We start from the raw sequence: 25,993 nt of genomic DNA, 5'->3' as shown, positions 1-25,993 counted from the left end.
TTAGTGTCAGGGAAGTGCTAAGTACTCATTACCAGGCCACCCACGCTCCTTCACGGTTAAGTATATCTGTAGTAAGATGTTTACAGGTCCCCAATGACTAAGCTGAGAAAAGCAAAATCTTGTGACTCTTGCAAAAAGCTCACAAGACTGGTGGAAAAAAACGAGAAGCCGACAAAGATACTGAGAGCAGTGAGTTACATAACCGTGGGGCTGCTCCCCTAGTGGGGTCCCCTGCCTCCACCTGCTGCTGCGTCTCTTCCACCTGAGCCTGCAGCTTCAGCTTTTCTTTCTAGGACAGGTAGGCTCCTATCTCATTGATGAACTCCACCAGATCTCCTCGAAATCTCAGCTGCTGCCTTTGGGCCCCAGGTCCTAAGCTTCTCCCCTCTCCCCTTGCCATCCCCCTTTTTTTCCCGGTCTTATTTGGCAGTCACTTCAGAACGGGGAGCCAGCGGAGCAAACTTACGTTGCTAAGCAACGGGCTAGACTCTTCCGCCTCCGCCTCTTCGGGCTCCTGAGTGGAGACAAACCAGCTGGGCTCGGTGTTTATGACCCCCGCTGGGACCTCCATGCTGCTCGCCGGTCGACTACCCAGCCCATCCACTAGCTGCTACCCCTGCCCTCCCGCCTGTAGTCGCGCTGGAGGCGGGCCCACGTTCCCGGCCCTTCCGGGTTCCTGTACCTCACCGGGGCCGGGACGAAAAGAGGGATCGACGTGATCTGGTGACGCTCGCCTCTCGGCGGCGAACCTTGATGATGTCATCGAGGGCCCGCCCACCCGCCGAAGACACGTTTCCGAGCAGCACCGGAGCATGAGGTGAGGGTCTGGTCAGCCAGCTGCGGGGCGACCCCGGGAAATGGGATGGTGACGTTGGTTAAGTGGCGGCCGTGGTGCCCTCGACACGAAAGGGCTGAGGGTCCGGTGGCGGTACCGGTCGGCTGGGCGGCTCTCCGCCTCGCTCTGAAACGTCAGGAAGTCGCCCACCGCCCGGTGCAGGGCCTAGGCCTGAGTACGGGGAAGTGAGGGGTGTTTCATCTCTTCAGAACTTTCCGATAGAACCTTTAGCCACATCTTACTTGTGGAAAGCCGAGATTCACTTTAAGTAATTTACCCAAGATCACACATCTGGTTAACTGCTAAACCCAGTTTGAACCCTGTCAGCTTTTTGACAGTTGCTTGACAGGGTTCCTAGGCAGGGCCCTTTCTTAACAGTTACTTCTTCGGTATTCCGGAAGGCAAAACGAAAAACCGATATTAATGGGATGTGCATGTAACACTCAGCAAAGTTCCCATCCTAGAACTACTGAAACCTCTACTCATAGGTAGGACTTGTGGCAGTAAAACATCAAAGACAACATAGAAATAGATTAAGAACGCAGGCCCTGGATTTTAATCCTTGCTCAACCATTTATAGCACCGAGATTTTGGGTCAATTAACCTATTTCTTAGTTTACACCTTTGCAGAAAAGAGAGTGCAATACCACACACCTCCCAAGACTGTTACTGTGAGTAAAGCGTTCAGCGCAACATCTGACCCAATGAGCTTCCATAAGAATATCCTTTTAAATATTGACATTGGTAAAATTATCAATATAGTGACCATTTCGTTTAGAGATGATCCTTTAACTTATTTTCGGCCTTCCAGTCCCAAAATATTCTGTAGAAAATTGTGGGTGGGGAGGTTTGTTCACTAAACCCTAGTCCAGGCCGCAGGTGGACTCGGAAATATACAGATTTATTATTTACTACTAATAAAAGTCATCCTATCCTGGAAAAGTTATTAATATTACACTTCCCACATACCACTAAAAGTTTTAATCTTTGGCATTTAGCAGGTTATTTGAAACAAAATTTTTATTAAGACTTGTGAACATGTTAAGCTAGTTTGTAGCTTTATGGTATTTCTTTTAATTGAATGCTTTATTTTTAGGAGCTTATTGAAACAATTTGGATTCTCAAGAAGTCTGCTCAAAGTGGAAAGTTGTAGAATACCTGAGTCAGCATCACTGATTCTACTACCTTGGGCATCGCTGATACAGAAGCTTAGCAACGCACCTGTCATTTTCTTGCTGGATCAAAGAAAAAGATTCTCAACCATGCCTGAAATAGAAACAAATCACAGAGACTCTGAATTGTTTTCCCCACCTTCTGATGTTCGAGGAATGACAGAACTTGATAGAACAGCTTTTAAAAAGATAGTCACCATCCCAGTGCTTAAAGTGAGGAAAGAAATAGTCAATAAACTGATGCGATCCCTTAAAAGGGCAGCACTGCAGCGCCCAGGCATAAAACGTGTGATTGAAGATCCAGAAGATGAAGAAGGTAGACTAATTATGTTGGATCCCTATAAAATGTTTACCGTTGATTCCTTTGAGAAAGAAGAACTCAGTATTTTAAAGCAGCTGAATGTCAATCCACGGATATCGAAATATAACCTGGAACTAACTTATGAAAACTTTAAGTCAGAAGAAATCTTGAGAGCTGTGCTTCCTGAAGGTCAAGATGTGACCTCAGGGTTTAGCAGAGTTGGACACATTGCTCACCTGAACCTTCGAGATCATCAACTACCTTACAAGCATTTAATTGGTAGGTGTGTCTTAGTAATAGTCACATATTAGAAACCAATTAGCAAGTTCTAATTTTAGTTTAAAAACATTTAAATGCCTAGTTGTAGAAATGGGACATTTTATCATTTTAATTTTAAGCAGGATTTTGAGCTACATACTCTCCTTTGAGGGCCACTTTGGAATAGCCTTCCCAGAGTCGTTTGTTGTTGCTGTTGCTAAGTCGTGTTCGACTTAGAGACACTATTGACTGTAGCCCACCAGGCTTCCCAGTCCATGGGATTTCCCAGGCAAAAGTACTGGAATGGATTGCCATTTCCTTAATCAGGGGATCTTCTTGACCCAGGGGTCAAACCCACATTTCCTGCCCTGGCAGGTGAACTCTTTACCACTGAGCCACCAGGGAAGCCCTCCCAGAGTCATAGCAAGCTCTAAATATCAGTTCAAGCTTTTGTGTTTACAGTTCGTAAGCATTAACTTCAATCACTTGCTTTGGCAGAATTCTTTGGCAACTTATCATTTTGGTATCCAAAACTTATTAGTCCTTCAGGACTATGTTGAAGGCTAGGTTTCATAAATTTGAGTGTTTCATAGTCAAAAGGGCAAGACAGTGTTTACTGATGCTTTCATTGATTCAGTTAATTCAGTTAATCTTCTGTATGGTAGGCACCATACTTTGTTTTTTAGTACTCCTAGCTTTTTAGACACCCCACTCCAGTACTCTTGCCTGGAAACTCCCATGGACAGAGGAGCCTGGTAGGCTGCAGTCCATGGGGTCGCTAAGAGTCGGACAGACTGAGCGACTTTACTTTCACTTTTCACTTTCATGAGAAAGAAATGGCAACCCACTCCAGCATTCTTGCCTGGAGAATCCCAGGGACGGGGGAGCCTGGTGGGCTGCCGTCTGTGGGGTCACACAGAGTCGGACACGACTGAAGGGACTTAGCAGTAGCAGCAGCTTTTTAGAAACAACTCTGTAGCCCAGAGTTGAAGCATGAGTCTTTTATTCTTTGGAGTAAGAAAGAAGTAGAAGGCTAATCAAAATCGTTCTTGTCCTTATATAAATATTTAATGTCATGCATTCTCCAGAGTAACATTTTTAATACAGAGTAATTGTCAGAACTTCTGGGAATTATTTTCAGCTTTAAAATGTAGTGCTCAGTGTTTTGCATGGGTAGAATTTCAGAGATGTGCTGTTATGCATTTACTTTGTTTATATTGATGAAAGGGGCTAATAATGCATAGTGATAACATAATAAATACTTAAGCAGAGCCTTATAATTATGATCTGGTACAAATGTCAAGTCTAGACTTCCCGTTGAATCACTGACTGTCCTAACTCAACATTGTTTTAACACTCTTATTTTATAAACTCGCTGTCATAAAAGGGCACTCACAGATTGAAAATGAAACATTTTCATACAGAAGTAATTTTAAAGCTTTTACTATAGACCTTTAGAATGTTTTTTTTAATTCTTCATTTCAAACTAACTTCTGTACCTTAAAAATTGAGTTATGATACCTGAAGCAGAACAAGATAAAATAATGATTGACAATAGTTTGACATTATCATATTCAAAATCAGGTATCTAATTATCAGAGAGAAATTAGACAAATTCCAGTTGGTATTTAAGCATATTTGTATTATCAGTTCAGTCACTCAGTTGTGTCCAACTCTTTGCAACCCGATGGACTGCAGCACACCAGGCTTCCCTGTCCATCACCAACTCCTGGAGCTTGCTCAAACTCATTTCCATCCAGTCGGTGATGCCATCCAACCATCTCACCCTCTGTCGTCCTCTGTTGTATTTGTATTATGGAGTACTTTATACTTACTTACAAATTAACTTATCTTTCTTTATACAATGAGATAGCATATAGATTCTTGTAAATTTTTTGAAGTGCTGACAAAAATGCAGACTTTGATTATAGGGCATCAACATACCATTGCCAATGTCTTTTACCTTTGCAGCTTTTTGTGCTCTGGAAAATATTTGACATAAAGAACAATTTAAGTCAATAAACATTTTATTTAGAGAAAACTAAAGAATCAATGTTTCTTTTATTTGAAAACATTATTTTGCTGGTATGCATTTCCAAAGTGGAAGTATCTATTTTAAATACACAACAAAGCAAACATTTGGTTTGAGGCCAGTGGGGACAGGCTAGTGTTTTCTGAGACCATTTGTTTGCATAGTCCTTAATTTTTCTTTTATTTTTTAACCAATTCCCTGGGTCTACCTGTTTGCTTACTGTTGCATTGATACATTTGAGAAGACTAAGTAAAAGACATGGAAAAATATTAGGCAGGACAAGTTCCTCAAAATTTTTTCTTTATAAATGTACCCACACATTTTTTGTGTGTTTGCATAGGGGCTGTCAGAAATTAACTTTAGTAATTTGTTGGATTTTTAGAATTGCATTCCTCTACACACATCAGCTTCCCAGGTGGTGCTAGTGGTAAAGAACCCATCTGTCAATGCAGAAGACATAAGAGACCTGGGTTCTATCCCTGGGTCGGAAAAGATCCCCTGGAGGAGGGCATGGCAACGTACTCCAGCATTCTTGCCTGGAGAATCCCATGGACAGAGGAGCCTGGCGGGCTACATTCCATACAGTTGCAAGAGTCAGACACAACTGAAGCCACTTAGCATGCATGCACACACAGTAGATGCGGTTTTTGTCTATAAACCAGAAGAAAATATAGTTCACATCCATTTCATATTTGCAATTTTAGCTTTTATTTTGCAACCAGAAGGCAGTATTTATCATGATTCCTGTGCTTTTAGGCCAAGTTATGATTGACAAAAATCCAGGAATCACCTCAGCAGTAAATAAAATCAATAATATTGATAATACCTACCGAAATTTCCAAATGGAAGTACTGTCTGGAGAGGAGAATATGATGACCAAGGTATGGACTATTTTATTGTCTCCTAATACAGTGTGTATCAAGATTAACATTTGAAATCAGGATAACAGATTAAGAAAATATAATACCCAGTATTGATGAGCATGTGAGAATGTAAGCATTTACATATATTATTGATGGGAGAGCAAATTTGATACAGTCCGGAAGAGTGTATGGTAATATATTGCAATTTTGAATAGATACATCCTTTGACCTAGCACTCCATTTATAGGAAATTATCTCAAGAATATAACTGGACAAAACTGTAATGATGTACCCAACCAGGGATTGAACCCATGTCCTCCCCGCAGTGGAAGTATGGAATTTTAACCACTAGACCACCTACATCATTTTTATAATAATAAATAAATAAACATGGAATGGAAACAATCTAAATATCAGTAGATAACTGATTAAATTTTAGGATAATAATACAATGGAATACTCCATCATTGAAGATTATTTAGCTCCATCAGTTCAGTTCAGTTGCTCAGTCATGTCCGACGCTTTGTGACCGCATGGACTGCAGTACACCAGGCCTCTCTGTCCATCACCAACTCCTGGACTCAAACTCATGTCCATTGAGTCGGTGATGCCATCCAACCATCTCATCCTCTGTTGTACCCTTCTCCTACTGCCTTCAATCATTTCCAGCATCAGGGTCTTTTCAAATGAGTCAGTTCTTCACATCTGGCTCTAGGTGAGTGATCACACCATCATGGTTATTTGGGTCATGAAGATCTTTTTTGTATTCTTTCCACCTCTTAATATCTTCTGTTTCTGTTAGGTCCATACCACTTCTGTCCTTTATTGTGCCCGTCTTTGCATGGAATGTTTCCTTGGTATCTCTAATTTTCTTGATGAGATCTCTAGTCTTTCCCATTCTATTGTTTTCCTCTATTTCTTTGCACTGATCACTGAGGAAGGCTTTCTTACCTCTCCTTGCTCTTCTTTGGAACTCTGCGTTCAAATGGGGATATCTTTCCTTTTCTCCTTTGCCTTTCGCTTCTCTTCTTTTCACAGCTATTTGTAAGGCCTCCTCAGACACCCATTTTGCCTTTTTGCATTCCTTTTTCCTGGGGATGGTCTTGATCACTGCCTACTGTACAATGTCACGAACCTCCGTCCATTGTTCTTTAGGTACTCTATCTATCAGATCTAATCCCTTTAATCTATTTGTCACTTCCAATGTATAATTGTAAGGGATTTGATTTAGGTCATACCTGAATGGTCTGGTGGTTTTCCCTATTTTCTTCAATGTTAAGTCTGAATTTGGCAATAAGGAGTTCATGATCTGAGCCACAGTTAGCTCCTGGTCTTGTTTTTGCTGACTGTATAGAGCTTCTCCATCTTTGGCTGCAAAGAATATAATCAATCTGATTTCGGTATTGACCATCTAGTGATGTCCATGTGTAGAGTCTTCTCTTGTGTTGTTGGAAGCGGGTGTTTGCTATGACCAGTTCTTGGCAGAACTCTATTAGCCTTTGTCCTGCTTCATTCTGTACTCCAAGGCCAAATTTGTCTGTTACTCCAGGTGTTTCTTGACTTCCTACTTTTGCATTCCAGTCCCCTATAATGGAAAGGACATCTCTTTTGGGTGTTAGTTCTAGAAGGTCTTGTAGGTCTTCACAGAACCATTCAAGTTCAACTTGTTCAGCATTACTGGTCAGGGCATAGACTTGGATTACCATGATATTAAATGGTTTGCCTTGGAAATAAACAGAGATCATTCTGTTGTTTTTGAGACTACATCCAAGTACTGCATTTCAGGCTTTTGTTGACTGTGATGGCTACTCCATTTCTTCTAAGGGATTCTTGCCCACAGTAGTAGATATAACAGTCATTTGAGTTAAATTCACCCATTCCAGTCCATTCTAGTTTGCTGATTCCTAAAATGTTGACATTCACTCTTGCCATCTCCTGTTTGACCACTTCCAGTTTGTCTTGATTCATGGACCTAACATCAAGGTTCCTATGCAGTATTGCTCCATACTGAAAGTAAACTGTCCACTGACAAGCCAAGTGACAAAAAATAAACTGTAGAACAGTATACATAATTGAGTTCCGTTTTAGCTATGATGATTTTAAATATGTAAATATGCATATACATCAGAACGTTAACAGTGAGCATATTTTCATTTGGTATAGTTTCTGGTGACCTTTGTTATCTTTATACTTTTCTACTGAGCACATATTTCTTCTATAAGAAAAACAAAACCTATTTCAAAGAAAAAATAACCTAAAATATATAGGAATAGATTCCTGGTATAAACCATTTTCTCATCTTCCACCCCCCAAACCCTCTGTAGTGTTGGATGTAATAAACTGTTTTTAAGCTAAAGCCTTAGATAATTACATGTTAACATTATGTGAAATTTTGTACCCAAGCTAAGAAACAGCTTAAACAAATCCTGAGAGACCCACAAGATAATGGTTGTTGTTATTAATACCCTTTTTATACACATGAAGTAAGAAGGAATGACTGAGCAGAGGGTTTTGAGTCAGGTTCTGACTCCAGAGTCCATGCTTAGTCTTGCCCTGTATGCCAAACCTCCACTACCTACTGCTTGTGTACAATGAATGAGGTCAATTTTGGCAAGCAAGATTTGGATGTGACTCCTTTGATAATAACTGTGCTTAACTAATCAGCTGACACTAAGACATACTAAACTTTAGGAACACCCAAACTGAACATTGTGCATGTTCTTTACTTGGTAGTGACCCTCAGAGTGTCAGGAAGCATCATTCTTCTTAGAAAGAAGATGTAAACTTCTGTAAACTGAGAAACTTCTGTAATTTTATAAATGTCTTGTGATTGACTTCCCAAGTCAACTAAAATTTGTTCTTAGGACATACTTTATGCCTAGTATATATACTCTCAAATAAATGTGAAAACTCAGTATAATTTCTTTGCTTCAAACATAGTCACATTTAAATTTAAGAGCTCATGCAACATGTAAGTAGTATTTAAAAACATTGCTAAAGTGGATCTCCTGAAAGCAATGCTTAACTAAGGGAACGAGATATCAAAGATAGCATGAGTAAAACCAAAGGGATACTTAGCATCATTTAATCTAGATCTAGATCTGTGACTCACACTAAAGAGCTTAAAAGACAAGTAGAAAGGAGATTTCAGGAAAAGCATCCCAAGACACATTTAAGCCATCCAGGTTATATACCTAGATTGATTCTTAGTTGGCAGAATCATGAAGAAATATTTCAAACTCTTGAAACTTAATAATATGATCAAAGCATTTGATGTGGTCAGGAGGAAAAAATATGTACAAATTTGGAATTAAGGTCCATGAAGAGAGAATACAGAAGATCTCTCTATTAGATTTACAGAACTTAGGAACTTTCTGGCCATTGATTCTTCATCTGTTAAAATAAGGGACTTAAGATGATAGGTGAGGTCACATTTCACAATTGTAGTTTTAATTTTGTTTTCTATTTTCTATCATGTTTATGATAGTCCCCAAAGAAATGCTATAAAGTTTAATTTTGTTCAAGACTTAGCTTCACTGTATATATTTAGTTTATCCATGAAAACTCAGATTTGGGAAAGGCAAAAACAGGGGAATGATTTATTCTATACACTGGCTCTATTTATAGACATGAAACCTACAAAGTCCAAGTAACTGTCTAAAAACATAACGAAGTACCTTGAAATTCACTGACACATGATGCATCTATCTTGCCAAACTGAAAACTAAGGAAGGAAAGCATGTTTGCTGTGTGGAAGAGCTGTCTGCAATTTAGCTACCCACCATGAAGACAGATGTAGTGTGTTGTTTCACCCTTAAGGCTTTTTCCTATCAGGTGACAGGAGATAATATAATTAAGCCAGTCAATTGGCCTATCTGAAAAATTCCTAGTGTGATCTGGGAGCCATTTTATGGTCCATTAGGATGAGATGGAGAGCTGTTTGGGTTTTGAAGAGATGACTTTTCTCATGAAAACGTCTAATGCAAGATAGTAACTACCCTCAAGTTTAGCATAAACACCAGACTTCTAATTTAAATGCCTTTAAACGCACTGTAATTTGCTCTTAATAGTAGTAAATTTAAATGTGTGTATGTGTGAATGCATCTATCCAATATCAGTAGCTGGAATTTAAGCAGTTTAACCAAAAGCATAATACTTTTTTCAGGTTCGAGAAAACAATTACACCTATGAATTTGATTTTTCAAAAGTCTATTGGAATCCTCGTCTCTCCACAGAACACAGCCGCATCACAGAACTTCTCAAACCTGGGGATGTCCTATTTGATGTTTTTGCTGGGGTTGGGCCCTTTGCCATTCCAGCAGCGAAGAAAAACTGCACTGTGTTTGCTAATGATCTCAATCCTGAATCCCATAAATGGCTACTGCACAATTGTAAATTAAATAAAGTGGACCAAAAAGTAAGTCTTTAACTTGGATGGGAAAGACTTCCTGCAAGGACCAGTCAGAGAAGAGTTAATGCAGCAGCTGGGACCACTGTCAAAAGAAAGAAAACACTCTGTGCACATTGTCATGAATTTGCCAGCAAAGGCTATTGAGTTTATCAGCGCTTTCAAAGCACTCTTAGATGGTCAGCCATGTGGCAGTGAACTCCTTCCCATCGTGCACTGTTACAGCTTTTCCAAAGATGCTAATCCAGCTAAGGATGTTCAGCAACGAGCTGGAACTGTGTTAGGCATCTCCTTGGAGGCAAGTAGTTCAGTTCACCTAGTAAGAAATGTGGCCCCTAACAAGGAAATGTTATGCATCACTTTTCGGATTCCTGCTGCTGTACTTTACAAGAACCAGACCGTAAATCGAGGTGAGTGATTTCTGGGAAATTAAATGTAAGCTGTAATACTTTTAAGATAACTTTCCTGGGCAACATATATATTTTATATTCTTTTTTAAACTTAGAAATAAACTAATTCTAGTTAGATATTTCAGTTCAAGACCCCTCGCCATTCAACTGTGACTAATTTCTCACAATTTTACAGATTTTATTATGACACTGTTCAGTCTAGTAGAAGGCTATTTCATCAAAATAATAAATCCACAAGAATGTTACTATTTCATGCATAAGTTGAGTACATTAAAAATCTTTAAAATGCCTATGTTATTTGCTTTTTAAAAGTTATTTTTAAATGTTAAGTATCTTATGTAATATAGGTTTTCTGGATTTGTTACAGACAATCATGAAGATCCACCTCTTAAACGCCAGAGGACAGATAAAGACCTTTAAGAAGAAAATACACAAATTGCTCCAGTCACTTAATTGGAAATATTTTCTCCATCTCCCCACTAGACCTTTGTGATAGTGAACTATCATTTGTATGATTTCTAATATTTTAGCATTCAGTTACTTTAGTATTGAACTCTTTTATTTTACCCTTGCTGGCTTCCCTGGTGGCTCAGAGGTAAAGAATCTGCCTGCAGTGCAGGAGACCTAAGTTCGATCCCTGCATCTGGAAGATCCCCTGGAGAAGGGAATGGCAACCCACTCCAGTATTCTTGCCTGGAGAATCCCATGGGCAGCGGTGCCTGGCGGGCTATAGTCCATGGGGTCACAAAGAGTCAGACGTGACTGAGCAACTAACACAGTCCTATAAATTGGGAATTATCAAATTAAAATTTAAATAAGCCTACTAAATATATTTTGTTTTATAATTTTATCATCATATATATCTAATCTTTTATTAGATAAATATGTTTAAATATGATCTTGGGAAAGTAGTTTTTGAAAGTATGATAACTGCATGCTAACTAGGAAAGCACTAATCATTTTACAGTTATCGTTAGTTGAAGAGTATAGCTAAGTTATATGTAAGTACTCCTATACTATTACTATTAATATAGAAGTATTAATAATAACAAATGAGATTATTTAGATCAGAGACAGGCAAACTATATCCAACAGGCCAAATCTTGTCCACCACCTGTTGTATGGTAAGTAAGCTGAGAATGGTTTTACACTTTCAAATGATTGGGAAAAAAAAAATTTGTGACATGAAAATTACTGAAATTATTATATGAAATTTAAATTTCAGTGTCCATAAATAAAGTTTTATTGGAACTTGTTTTTTATGCTCATTTGTTTACATACTGGCTATGGCTGCCCTCTTGGAATAACACCAGAGCTGAGTAGTTAGCTGCAAAACAGATGGGATATGATTTTCATCACTTCACATTGCTGCTCAGCACACTACAAATCAGTGACACGGTTATAACACAACAGCATTTTAAGTGCAACATATATTGCGCCAAGCTGTAACATTTTATTTTACTATTATGAGTGTATATCTATCATTCCAAAACAAGAAAAGTGGACATCCATGTTGAGCTTTTAAAGTAGAGTATGAACATTTTTGATACTGAATTAGACGATAAGGCATCCATAACTGAGCTAAAGTAAAATATACTTTGACATTTCCAAAAGAACTACTCATCACAGTATTTCCAAGTCACAGGCAAGCAACTGTCAGAACAATTACAGATTTAAACTGGAAATTCACAGTAGAATTTCCTTATAAAATAAAAAATGAAAGTGGGGCTACAACCAAAGTATGTCTCCAAGTGACTTTTGTTAAGTCAAGAAAGAAAAATTGTTTACTGATGGAGAGTTAATTGTGTTTGTTTGAAAGCAGCAGTCTTAAGAAATGTGTCCAGAGAAAGGAAGTTTTGTTTAGGACTGTTAGCCTTTTGGCAAGAACAGTTGCTCAAAGAGTTGTGAACACTGGGAGTACCATCAATAGTCAAAACGGTAAATGAGTCCAAGTGGTTGTTTACTCTTGACGAGTTGATAGATGTTTCTAATACAGCTCAGTTCTTGCTTATTTGAGGTGTCAATTCTGAGTTTGAAGTTACTGAAGAATTAGCCTCTGTGAATCCTTTGCATGGAACTATTGGTGAATACTTTAAAAGAAGCTGAGGAAACGAATTTGGTAAAACCTGAAGCAGAATCTGATCTTTTGTAACTAATGACGGTAAAAGAAAGTGTGAGGTAAAAAAAGATCTAGTGGAGAAACTTAAAAGCTTATGAAAATGTAAGGTGTTTAAAACCTATAGTTATTCACTATATTATTCACCGGCAAGTACCTTGCAGCAAATATGTGAATCTATCATTTGTTAATGAACCAGTAATGTCAATGATAAACTTCATTTGCTTTCATGGACTTTAATCATCCTCAAAGTCCTTCAATTCTGTCTGAAATTGAAGCCAAATTCCTGACACTCTTAACCTAAGTTTGATTTGCTTAGCAACTGTAAAGTCTGACTGCAATTTTTTGGGTTCATGGCCAAGATTGAAATTTTTCTTAAGAACCAACCTTAAACACTTCTAAAATACTGAATGTCTTTGGAAGTTAGTTGCTAAAGGCTTGGTAAATATTTCTCAAATATTTCAACCACAATTACAGGACAAAAGTAACTAATGTGAAACATACTGCAATAATATGAAATGACTACATTTCTCATCTATCAAAAACTAAGGAACAAGGTTTCCATTCTCACATATGTTAGTGTATTTTTTCTGAGTTTAGCATTTTTGGAACCTTGGTGTAAATGTAAAGAAATTTCCATGTTTCAGAACCCATTTAACTACAACTGAACTTTCATCTGATCTTCAATTGGAAGTGATAAATGTCTTACTGTAATGACATGTGAAAAGGTAAATACCAAGGGGGGATTAAGAAAAGCCTTCTAAGTGATGTATATGCTCAGTTAAAATCACATGTTCCAATATCTGGCAGTATCTATCTGAAAAGACTTTTTTAAAGGTGAAATATATAAAATCTCATTACATACAACCATTAGCAGGTGACCAATTACAATTCATTTTGATGATGGAACACTTAGAACCCCAAGTAAATCTAATTCCCTCCCCCCAAAAGCACTATTAAAAATTTGTTACTGCTGTTTAGTCATTAAGTTGTGTCTGACTCTTTTTGACCTCATGGACTGTAGCCCACCAAGCTTCTCTGTCCATGGTATTCCCCAGGCAAGAATACTGGAGTTAACTGCTGTTTCCTTCTCTAGGGGCTCTTCCAGACCCAGGGACTGAACCCAAGTCTCCTGCTTGGCAGGCATCTCCTGCTTGGAAGGCAGATTCTTTACCACTGAGCCACCTGGGAAGCCCACAAAAAATGTACTCAATTAATTATATTTTGAATTTTGTTAATTTAAAAAATTGTGCCAATTTATTTTATCTCATTTATCTACATAATGGCCTCAGTTTTGCCTCTTAGCCCAAAAAGCAGTTAACTCCAGTATTCTGGGCACAGCAACTCATTCCAGTATTCTTCCCTGGAAAATTCCATGGACAGAGGAGCCTGGTAGGCTATAGTCCAGGGGGTCACAAAGAGTTGGACATGACTGAGCACTCATGCACAAGCTATAAGGTCTCTATTGCTTCTCAACTCTGCCATAGTAGACAAAAGGCAGCTGGAGACAATACTCAAACACTGTGTTTCAAAAAAACCATTTATGAAAGTTTGACATTTTAAATTCATATGCTTTTCATATGTTAAAAAGTATATTATTCCTTTGGTTTTTTCCAGCCTTAAAAATATACAGACACCAAGTTTAGCTCATGGAGCATACAGAAACAGGAAGCAGCTGGATTCAGCCAAGGTTCTACAGTTGGCCTTCTCCCGGTCTAAGTGTAGATAATAAATTTGCAAGTGGAATAAGAACTTTTTCCTAGTAATGTACATCCACGTGCTAGGCTATAAATACTAAGTGTGGGTCAAATGATGTTCTTATTCATACATGTAAAGTGGTAAGATACATTCAGTCACCCCTTTTGGATGTGATAATTAGTAACTGAATTCTTGGTTAATCTACTAGAAAATGATGGCCAGAACACTCAGTAGATAGAATTTTTAACTTTGTTAATTTTTTTGACAAGTTTTCTGCCACTTTAGATTTTGAAATTATTATCCAAGTCACCTGTTGACAGCCTAAAGTGAGAAGCTTAGATCAAATATTTATTGAAAGAAAGCAGGGAATACTAAACAATAATACAATTACTATGTAAATGTATTCAATACCATTAGTATCCGCTTAAAAGAGAGTGCAGTTAGTAGTCCATTCATGTTCTCTCTAATGAATTCCTTAGAACTTCTATTAAAGATATCAACATGGTTATTAAGTTGATATCTCTTATATCCCATATAAGAACTTGATCTGTAAAATTTCCTTAATTTTACAGATTTTAATTTTAAAATTTCCTTAAAGTCTTAAGAAGTTTGTCTACTCAGACTTGGTTTTACACAGCTGTTGTTTATAAGTCTGACAGTCATCCCTAGGACATGGACTCTGCAGTTTAACCACTTGGGTTCAAACCCAAACTCTGCTCCTTTTAAGATGTACTGACCTTTAGTAGGTTACTTAACCAAAGCATCCCCATTTGTGAAAATGGGGAAATAATGCTAGCACTGTTACAAGGATTATTCACAAAGCATGAGGCACAGTGCTTCACAGATATGTTCAGTAGTTGTTTCTGTGCTAGTGTAAAACTTAGGAAATTCATGTAGATGAAAGACTTGTTCGCACTTTTGTCTTGGGAGAGTAAATCACTAAGATAGAGGATAATTTCATCAACATAGAATACTGTTATTTAGTAAATTGTTGCCATTAGGTTATCTTTCACCATTCCCTTTGATCTAATAGGGTCAGTTAACAATGTTTAAATTTGGCCTGTTGAACAAAGTATGGCAATAGTAAGGGTAAAATAATTACAACATATCCAGGTGGTAGAATTTAATTGATTTCCCAAATCAGGTGCAGGTAATTTCCACAATAATAAACTTTCAGAAAAAAAGTTTTGAAAGCCTTTGAAATATTTTGCTAATAATTAATTCATTCTATTTAAATACGTCATACAAGGTACTGAAAATAAATAATTGTATTTCTTTTTTAAAGACTGGATACCTTACTTTGGCAGCTGAGTACAGAAAATCCTTAACCACAAGTCCAATGTTCTCACTATTCTTTGAACAGATTTATGTGTTGTACTTAAAAGTTCTAATCCTCTATTGGGAAAAAAACTAATACTGGGGTGGCCAAAAAGTTTGTTCAGGTTTTTCTGCAAGATTGTACAGGAAAACTCGAATGAACTTTTTGGCCAATAGATATGAAAACTAGGATGCAACCTAGTAGAGTATAGATAGAACAAGAGTTGGATTTTTTAAAAACCCACTTGTGTTCTAATTCTGGCTTGTGTGTATGATTTTAGCCTACTTAATTATTTGATGCTTTGATTTTCTCAATTATCAAAGACAGAAGGGTTGTGAAGAAGAACACACACTCCTGAAATTAATGCCTACTTAGTCAAATAAGATGGTGCTGTTACATATGAATATTCTACTCTGATGTAACCCACAAATCTTGTTTCACATAACTTTCCACTCATAAAACTAACATCTGTTGTAATGGAGATTTGATAGAAAATCCCTTAATTTCTTTGAGAAACGATATCCCATACCCAGTCTTCTAGGTAACAGACTCATACAAGGTTGAGATGCTACAAATATCCATTTTATCCACATCCAAACTCTGTAAGCAACATTCTGGGTGTACTCAAAGCCTTTGAAGTTTCAAAAGAAACTACACCGGGGTCTGCAATTTACTCATAGAGAAATTTCATTTAAAATATATTCATTCCAGTCTCCAAGGTTTCATCATAAAATGAGCTCACACTGAGGTGAAAGGTGCCTTTTAAGTATTAAATTTTATTAACTTACTTCTTTGAATTTGTCATTAAAGCAGGTTAATACTCTGCTCTGGTTTATCCTAAGTGAGGCTCACAGCTGGGAACTATAACACACTGATCAAGGTTTGTCTCACTTTTCACTGCTCAAAACAGGCACTTAGTCCTTAATATTGAAAGAGTGACATTATCACAGGTCAGGTTTTACTTGCCACAACCTGCTGGTAGAAGGAAATATATCCACTTGTCTGGACTAGTATTAAGAAGACATTGGGAAAAAAAAATGGAACATTTTATGAGAAGAAATAATAGTCTTGGATATTAACACTAAATGTCGTATTCAAAATGGCATTTTTAAATGTGTTCAAGTAAAACACTGTAATAAGAGAAAAACCACAAAACTTAATATAAAGTCTAGCTTTATTTTTTAAAAGATTTTACAAGTCTGTCAACCTCAAACTCACACAGGTGAATTATTCATATCTTCCATCAGATGAGGCTTACGGCTTCAATCCCGCTCAGAAAAATATAAGTAAAAAATAAATCTTTTCCACAAATATTTATCCACTATATTACCCAGCTTAGTTCTGAAAATTTCTCTCTATAAATACTTTAATGCAGCTGCTAGTGGTAGGACTGTTGTTATGCAGCTGCACATGGCTATAATTTTACAAGTCTGCCTTACTTTTGCTAGCTCTGTGGTTCGGCTCCAAGGTCCAGATCTTATAGGGGAGAAATAAAGGTTAACTGGGCTGCCAGAAAAGCCCACTGAATGCATCCTGTAGTGCTCTGTGACAAGCCAGAGAAGAAGTATAGCCTCCAGCAAGGTCCTGTGGAGAGGCAGCTCTGACATGGTTTAAATACCTACAACAAAACAGAAAGTGTGGCATTGACATAGAAAGCACATGTAAACTGGTAACACTTTAAAAAGCAACAGTAAACCTGATTCAAAAGTCAAATTCTAGGACTGAAATGTTCAGACTTTATAAATGCATTGTTATCTTTTAAAAGGAAACATACCAACTCTAAATTATAAAGCGAATTACATTAAGATCTAAAAACAGCTCTGAAGGAGTCTTCAAAAATAATAGTTGCTATTAAAACGTTCCATATTCCCAATTTTCAGAACTAATTTATTTTGATGGCTATTGTTTGGGTACCTAACTGCTGCTATCCTTCCTGGAATACACTTAATAAATGAATGTACATCATGATACTACTGTATTACTTAAATTTTACATAAATACTGAATATTTTACAATAAGTATGTTCTGAAAAAAAAATACCAAAACAAGTGATAAAGGGGAGAGAACATACTAGTTACTTCAAAATTACTTCAATATTACAAAAATATATTGTCTCCCTCCTTACAGAAAAGGAAATCTTAGCAAACTACATCCAAGAAATCTCTGAGACAGCCTGAGTTCAAAAGAATATCTCGATTAGTAAATACAGAAGAGTCTTAAATAAATCTCAAAAGACTGTTACACACATGTTATTTAGCAATTAAAACCTTTTGCTTTGATAAAGGTATACAAACAGGCCTTACAATGGGATAATCCTAGCTAAAGAGGGAAAACTTGTTAGCATGACGACTAGCACTGTCAGAAAACAAATATTTCCAGCTTTGCTTTAATGCCTAGTTTAAGAAACCACATTGTTTCTTCAGGCCTCAGGAAGTAAAGCAGCTTCACCCACTTTAGAATTATGGGTATGGCAAATGAATAAATCAGGTACCAGAACATTTTAATAACTTGGAAACTTTTCTATTCTCATTCATTCAGACTTCCTGTGTGTCAAAGTCTTGATGCATGAGCAACTTATTATTTCTAACATAATAACAAGTCTGTTTTTCATTTGTACCCATGTTTAATAAACTTGTGGATTAAAAAATATATGGTAATATAAAAGACCAAATAGAAAAAGTGGTCAAAGTAAGACACAGCATAAGCTTCTGGAATTGGCTATAATTTATTCACACTGCCACAAATCAAGGTGTTAACTCAATTCTGTGCTTCTCCACCAAGGGTAAAAGAGGAAAGTGAAAGGTGAAAGGAAGTTAATATTTATTGAGCAACAATCTCCAAACTTTTTTGATAGTATATTTATAGCAGTAAAAATATTTGAGCATGCATCTCCAAAATTTGTATACTTGTTTAAAATTATACACAGAGTATTAACATATAATATTAGTATATTAAGTGTTAAATATATATCACAGTATATATATGGGCGTCCCTGGTGGCTCAGATGGTAAAGAATTTGCTTGCAAAGCAGAAGACCCAGGTTGAATCTCTGGGTCGGGAAGATCCCCTGGAGAAGGAAATGGAAACCCACTCCAGTATTCATGCCTGGGAAATCCCATGGACAGAGGAGCCTGGTGGGCTACAGTCCATGAGGTTGCAAAGAGTCGGACATGACTGAATGACTAACACTTTCACTCCCCCCCGCCAGCACCTCCCACCTCCCCCCCCCCTCCCCCGCACCACTGGTGGCTCAGATGGTAAAGAATCTGCCTGCAATGCAGGAGACCCAGGTTCAATCCTTGGGTCAGGAAGATCCCCTGGAGAAGGGAATGGCTACCTACTCTGGTATTCTTGCTTGGAGAATTCCATGGACAGAGGAGCCTGGTGGGCTACAGTCCATGGCATTGCAAAAAGTCAGACACTAATGAGCTGCTAACACTTTCACTTTTCATAGTATATATACACATAATATATTAGTAAGTATATTATAAAATATATATATGAAATTTAGAACATTTAAAGGATGAAATTAAAATATTTAAATGAAAGTTCTAATATTTTCTCCTTATATCCTATCTTACATGTCCTGATGGGATGCATCCTACTTTGGAGACCACTGTTATTAAACAATCATCGTCAAACCCTTGATATAACCTTGGGTCCCATAAGATTTAAATGGGAATTCACCAAACCTAATACATGGCCATAAAAGTATGTGCTTATTACCTTCCAAGATAAAATAAAATGTTCACTGTTAGGACTCTGATGCATGAGAAATAAGTGTTAAATCACCTCAGAAAGTAAAAATTAACCTGGGACAGCATAAAATTAATTTCTCTTCACCGAGAAATAACTATCACACAAATAACAACAACACACAAATAATAAGTGAATAATATTTTACAGTATCTTGGAAGTGTAATCTTCCATTCCTGATACAAGTTTCAAGCTAAGTTTTATCCATATCCCAGATAATGTTGTATCACCCCCTCTTCCCTTTCCTCAGACCCACAAAAGCACACTCTTAGCTCCAATGGCTGTTTACCCAAGGCAAAATTCAAGTACCACAGTTGAATGTGTCAACCTTACAAAGCCAACTATCAAAAATGAAGAACTGGTTTTCATAATTGAATACAAACCACTGTGCAACTAGCTGTTTTAATTCATCACATTTTGGTACAACTTGTTTCTGGGAAAGTTGAGTCATACCATCTCTGGCTTGGCAATTCAAGCATAAACTTGCAGTGTACATACAACTTTTTATATGTTATCCTGAGAAACCCGAAACAGCTGCACTGCTGGCAGGAAAACTCAGGACCACCAGTAAAATATCCAAAACAGTTGCATCTTTTAATTTATGACTGTGCAGTTTCCATAAAGAGTATATAAAACAGTTCAACTTTTTATAGGTAAAGTGTAATAAACAGTCATACTCATTGATGTCATAAATGAGCTTTTAAAAGTTTATTTAAAATGATTAACTAGTGTTTGAAAATAGTATTTCTTGAACACAGTCATAATCTAGAGCAATGAACAAATATTTTCAAACTTGAGTTATTAATGCTAAGTTGTAGATTCTCACTGCCAACATCAAGTCCATTAAAACTTCTTTGCATAGCATTGAAAACAACACATTTCTCTTCTAGCAAATCAGTGAGATTAAACATATCTGTAAGCATGATTCTTTAAAGATCTGCTTACTTACATTGCTGTTTTTGATCTCCAGGGCTGTAGCTGCACAAAACAGTTAATTGTTAAATATTTCAACCTATTTTCTCCATGGCAAACTACATTAATTTCAATTTTAAAAAATAAAAAAGGGCCACTCTTGTTATTCAACTGTGGGCTATTATTTTCTAAGTATCTTTAGTTCTTAAACCCTTTAATTATTGTGGTATACCAAAGAATTTTGAAGGATCTGCAACATTAAAACCACACAATGAGAATTTAGTATTTTGCCTACTTTTTCACAGTAATCCACATCTGTGTTGTTTTAATTCTTTCATGACCGTTACAAGTACATCACTGAATAGGATTCCTGGGGTTTCTGGCAGAGGTCAGTATCATTTCATGTACACCTTTATACAACAGAATTAGGAAGAAGTCTTAGCCAAATTTATTTCCAAAAGTCAAGCTCAGTTGGATTTTGAGGCCTGGAGGTAATTGCTCTTACTATTTAGCCAATCCCAGGACAGTATTTCTATTTTTCATGGGTTTATTTTAAATACCTGTAAATCTTATAAGCAGAAACCAGGAAAGAAAAAAAGGAGGTTTGCTTATTTTGGTACCTATACCTTATTTTTACTGAAAGCAGACTAAATTCAAAGATTTAAAAATCATACCTTTGATTATTTTCTTAAATAAGGCTAATAAAAAAAGTATGTTTTCAAAAGCATGTCTACGATAATTCCTATACAAAGGGCATCTTATGCCTTCATTTACACTACATTTAAAGGTGCCTTCCTTTGCCATTACCCATCAAAATCTCTTTCAAACAGACTGTGGAGAGGGGGAGGAAAAGGAGGGAATGGATGCTGAGAGGGGAGTAAGAAAGGATTAAGCATTAGAAAATCACCCTTGAAAGTCTGCTCCTGAACTTTGATTTCCTACACTGTCATTTTCTTCTGTTACATTTAGCAGCTTTTGCTCTGAGAAGGTGGTATAATTTACACTTAGCTTCAGAAAGACTCCATTTTCTCAGTTCTTTAACACAAGAGAGCTCCTCTGAAACTACTCTTTTACTATTTCCCTTCCTTTAAAAGTCCTATACTGACCATCTGGCTGAAATCTAGGACTCAGCTCATTTTAGTGCCATGCCACAGTTCTTTGAGTTCTCAGCTAAGGGCAGAGGGCAGGGGTTGTCACTCAGAACCAAGAGGCAGCACTCTTTCCCTCCAGTCATAACTCCCTCATGAAAACCCTTGATATGCTTTGGCTCCAGAGAATCAAAGAATCTTAGAATTTAAATTAAAATGAAAATATGAAGCTCATATTAGTTTCCTCCTCCTCAAATTACTAGGCCCTACAGAGATTTGAAAAAAAAAGGTCCAATACTGAGTTATAAACTTGGACTGGTTCAAACTAAGAAAAGGAATGAATAAACTCTAGAGACTAAGACTTTCTTTTTACAAGGTGGCCCATTTTTTAAAGTCTGCATTTAAAGCCATCATACATTAAAAAGACCAGTTCCAAGTAGTTCTGCCTCTCAGCCTACAAAACTCAAATCTAACTACCATTAAAAGAGATCAGCCAACAAATCTCAGCTGTCAAGACCAAGAGCTCTTGTAAGAAATTCAGACAAAGCTATAAAAGACTTACCTTAACAACCTAAAGTCTATCTCGAGATTTAAAAACAATCAGAGCAATAATATGCTCAGACAATTATCACTAAAATGCAGAAACATTCTAAAAACTGAAGTTAGTGCTCAGGTGTCCTAATCCAATCACAATGTCAGAGTAACAGAGGAAACGTCCACAGAGAAAAACTGATGATTGTGTATATTCTAAGATAAATGGAGAAAGCGCTACAAGTCAGAATAACTGTCCATAATTCTGAGGGCCGTTTGGTCATAAAAACATGTGGCTTCATGAACTCCAACCAAAAATATAACAAACTTCCATAGTCATGATTCACTTTATTATCTTTATTATCTATATTCTTCACTTTATTATCTAGACAGTAACTTGAATAAACTTACTAAAGCTGATCTCTGATTTACACTAATATAACTGGGAATCTAGTGACAAAATATTCCAGACATTTAGACGACATGAACAACAAAGCTCAGATTTGGGAGCTAAAAGCTACAAGGTGCCCAAGTAAGAGATAATTACAGATTGCTCAGGCAAGTCTTTCTGAATCATAACTGAAATAAATTATACAATTTATTACTATCAAAGAACACACATTTAAAACTTAAAACTCAACATTCAAAAAACTAAGATCATGGCTTCCAGTCCCAACATTTTATGGCAAATAGATGGGGAAACTATGGAAACATAACAGAGTTTATTTTCTTGGGCTCCAAAATCACTGCAGATGGTGACTGCAGCAATGAAATTAAAAAACACTTGCTCCTTGGAAGAACACTATGACCAACCTAGACAGCATATTTAAAAGCAGAGACATTACTTTACCAACAAAGGTCCATACAGTCTAAGCTATGATTTTTCCATTAGTTATGTATGGATGTGAGAGTTGGACTATAAAGAAAGCTGAGTGCCAAAAAATTGATGCTTTTGAATTGCGGTGTTGGAGAAGATTCTAGGACTGCAAAGAGATCAAACCAAAGGAAATCAGTCCTGAATATTCATTGGAAGGACTGATGCTAAAGCTAAAGCTCCACTCTGGCCACCGGATGCGAAGAACTGACTTATCGGGAAAGACCCTGAAGCTGGGAAAAATTTAAGCAGGAGGAAAAGGGGACGATAGAGGATGAGATGGTTGAATGGCATCACCAGCTCAATGTACATGAGTTTGAGCAAGCTCCGGGAGTTGGTGATGCACAGGTAAGTCTGGCGTGCTGCAGTCCATGGGGTCGCAAAGAGTTGGACACAACTGAGCAACAGAACTGAACTGAACTGAAAGAACACACTAGTTATTTTAAGTCAAGGTGGCTATTACTGAAAATTAATATAGCTACATAGTGAAAGCAGTATTTCCTTGATTTGCATGTGAACTACATGAAAACACATAAGATATAGCCCATTCTAGCTTGTCTAATGTAATGTTTTACTATGATTTTCATGCCAGTAACAAATGTGTGCTGGAAGTTTTATCACATCTTTATGAAAGAAGAAAGAGTAATTTTTCTCCAAGTGTGGGGCAGGTGAAAAGGAAAAAATTCACATGTATGCAGCTCATTCATTCTTAAAACAAACAAACAAACAAAAAAATTACTCAGTATCTACTATTTGCCAGGTTTTGAAGCAACTCTGAGAATAAAACAGACAGCAAAGACTCCATGCTCTCGTGAAACTTGTAATTCAGTAGGAAAAAAAAAAGATGTTAAATATCATGAAAAAGAAAGACATGGCTCTATGGGTGTGGATAGAAAGGAAAACCAATATGAACAAGTTTAGAAAACGAAATTAGAGTTAAGCTTGGATCCAAAGGATGAGGAAGAGTTAGTAAGCAAGGCAAAAGGAGTAGAGAAATAGGCCAGCAGAGGAAGAACTTAGGTGAAGCAGTAAGGAGCCACGGCACATATTGAGAATACAAGGAAAAGGTCACTCCAGCTCAGGATGAGGCTAGAGATGTAGGCAGAAAGTATCTAAAACAAGGCCTTATGGAAATGTTAAGAACTGTGAATTTTATTCAAAGAGCAATCGGAAGCCACCGAAAAGTTGTTAGGAAGCAGGTAATCTAAATAGGCTAGTTTGGCAGCACAGTGGATGAGAGAAGCAGAAGTTAACTGTAGAGACACTCCTTATGAGAATGCTTCTCTATTCCAGGCTTGAGAAGCGGTGCCTGGATTAGAGTGGTGGCAGTGGAAATAAAGGAAAGCACTAGTTCAAGCGGTTTCCCTGGTGGCTCTGTGGTAAAGAATATGCTGTCAATGCACGAGAGGAAGAAGACTGGGGTCTGATCCCTGGGTCAGGAAGATGCCGTGGAGGAGGAAATAGCAACCCGCTCCAGTATTCTTGCCTGGAAAATTCCATGGACAGAGAAGCCTGGCGGGCTATAGTCCAGGGTGCAGGGGAGGGGGGTTGCAAAGAGTCAAACACAACTGAGGGACTGAGTGCGCAGCACACACTAGTTCAAGAGATATTTAAACAACAACTGAATACGGGAGAATGGAAAGGGAAGGACTTCCAACTGTCTAGTCAATTTCCAGCTCTCTAGTCACGTAGAAAAAGAAAGATGCCCTCACAGAGATAATGGAAAACTGGAGGAGAAGCAAATTGCAGTGGGACAAGAGAGAAGGGAAAAACCGTGAGTTTAATTTTGGACTTGAGTCTGAAGTGATTATATATAAGAAATACATGAGTTGAGATACAGCGCAGTAGCTGGATATGTGGGTCAAGTACTAAGAATACAATTAGGGAATGAACATAATTTGGGAGTTATCAGTATGAAGATGGTATTTGAAACCATAAGAGTGAATACTTAATATTTAAGGAGAGGAGACAGAATGAGAAGGGAAAGGACTGAGGTAAAGGCCTAGAGGACTACGGTACATAACTGTATGACAAAAGAAGCTGTGGTGGTTGATTTTACAGGTCAACATAAAATTATGTTGAATAAGCCACAGGGCACCCAGATATCTGGCTTACCATTACTTCTGTGTGCCCCATACAATCTCTTCCCTTAGACTTACAAAGAAGATAGATGCAAGAGATACGTAAGTCACTTGGAAGAGTTAGAACCTGCTACTTGTGCCTCTCCCTTTTTGTAATTTCAAGGAGATAATAATAGCAAAGGCAGAAAACCTATTAGATCTCTCCATCCAGGGGCTCCAAGGGGCCTACTCATAGTACTTATAGCAGCAGTGTTTCTTACAGCAAAAGAATAATAGGAATAGCCCAAGTGAATACTGATAGGAGAATGGACAAATTGTTAAAAAGATAATTGTCATATTCAGGGTGACTGAAATCTCTGATGTTAGGTGGAACCACAGTGGGAGTAAGAGAAATGCACACAGGTAGTTTTAACAGCACTGATTATGCTCCATCTCATAAGTTAATAAGTAGAATTCAAAACACAACACTTGAAGGAGCAGAGGGGAGAGAAGCAATGAGAATGGAAACAATTCAGCAAATGTTTTATTATTACTCTTTGTAAAGTATATATAATATTCTATGTATGAAATATTTCATTTGAAAAAGAGTGGTGCAAAAATCTAGTCACAACCACAGCTGCCATTAATCCAGTCAACAATCTGCCTGGAAACACTAAACCATCTCTAGTTGACCTTGATTTCACCAAATATTACTAATTATAGCCACTGTGATTCCATTTGTAATAATTCATGTTAATGATAATAATCTGTCTTAAAGTATATATAATACCAAAACATGCTACATTCATGTTACTCTTTCCACTGTTCTAGTGAACTCCCTCCTGGTTTCCATGCAAAGTCAATACATTAATTTAAGATAAGAAAGTAAATCAGATTTATCTGGAAAAACTATTTGAAGACTACATATAAAAACAGTCGGGCTAAGTATTGATCAGTGGTTAAAAAGCTGATCCACTAAAGCAGCAGAAACAAAGGGATGAATGAAATCAGTTAAGTGGTCAATGAGACTTCAGCCAAAGCCCTGACCATCTGGAATTTTTCCCCAAAATAATGCAGCAAATTTCTATTTCTTTATTAGCATGAAACATACTGGGATGGTACTAAGCCTAACAGCCTAGACGGAAAAACCAAATTCAATTCCTCTCCTCATTAAGTACCCTCCTAAGTTTGCAGAAGGAAAACTCTCCCCGTTGCTGTGGTTTTCTGCCGACTACAGACTCTAAGTTAAATATAAAATCATGTCAGCCTTCTCCCTTGTACCACTTCCCTCTTCGTCCCTGTGCCACATAAATATATAAAGACATCACGGTTTAGTAGAAAGGACAAAAAGTTTAGAAATA

General features: G+C 37.3%; 3 protein-coding genes across 5 annotated transcripts in view; 1 reads left to right on the top strand and 2 right to left on the bottom strand.

The window, feature by feature from the left end:
* SLC38A6 (solute carrier family 38 member 6) overlaps positions 1-829 on the bottom strand; it is a 68,948-nt gene extending 68,119 nt beyond the window's left edge. The window contains exon 1 of one of the 2 annotated variants that reach the window (XM_070469441.1): positions 683-829. In XM_070469441.1, coding sequence (XP_070325542.1) covers positions 683-814 — 132 coding nt within the window. In that variant the 5' untranslated portion in view covers positions 815-829. The other variant, XM_020893961.2, reaches the window with a different exon arrangement.
* On the top strand, positions 741-11,534 carry TRMT5 (tRNA methyltransferase 5). The gene is given in 6 exon segments (XM_020893956.2): positions 741-817; positions 1,932-2,587; positions 5,355-5,479; positions 9,627-9,880; positions 9,882-10,279; positions 10,647-11,534. Coding segments are annotated over 6 exon segments (1,491 nt in total). The 5' UTR covers positions 741-812; the 3' UTR covers positions 10,700-11,534.
* A 5,033-nt stretch (positions 11,535-16,567) lies between these two features.
* The window catches only part of MNAT1 (MNAT1 component of CDK activating kinase), a 200,554-nt gene continuing 191,128 nt past the window's right edge, over positions 16,568-25,993 (bottom strand). Inside the window, exon 8 of one of the 2 annotated variants that reach the window (XM_020893959.2) lies at positions 16,568-17,029. In XM_020893959.2, coding sequence (XP_020749618.1) covers positions 16,909-17,029 — 121 coding nt within the window. In that variant the 3' untranslated portion in view covers positions 16,568-16,908. The remainder of the gene's footprint in view (positions 17,030-25,993) is intronic. The other variant, XM_070469443.1, reaches the window with a different exon arrangement.

This window comes from Odocoileus virginianus, chromosome 6, assembly GCF_023699985.2.
Source record: "Odocoileus virginianus isolate 20LAN1187 ecotype Illinois chromosome 6, Ovbor_1.2, whole genome shotgun sequence".
Taxonomy (NCBI): Eukaryota; Metazoa; Chordata; class Mammalia; order Artiodactyla; family Cervidae; genus Odocoileus; species Odocoileus virginianus.
The sequence above is the reverse complement of the archived record's forward strand: the minus strand, read 5'-3'. Positions and strand labels throughout refer to the sequence as shown.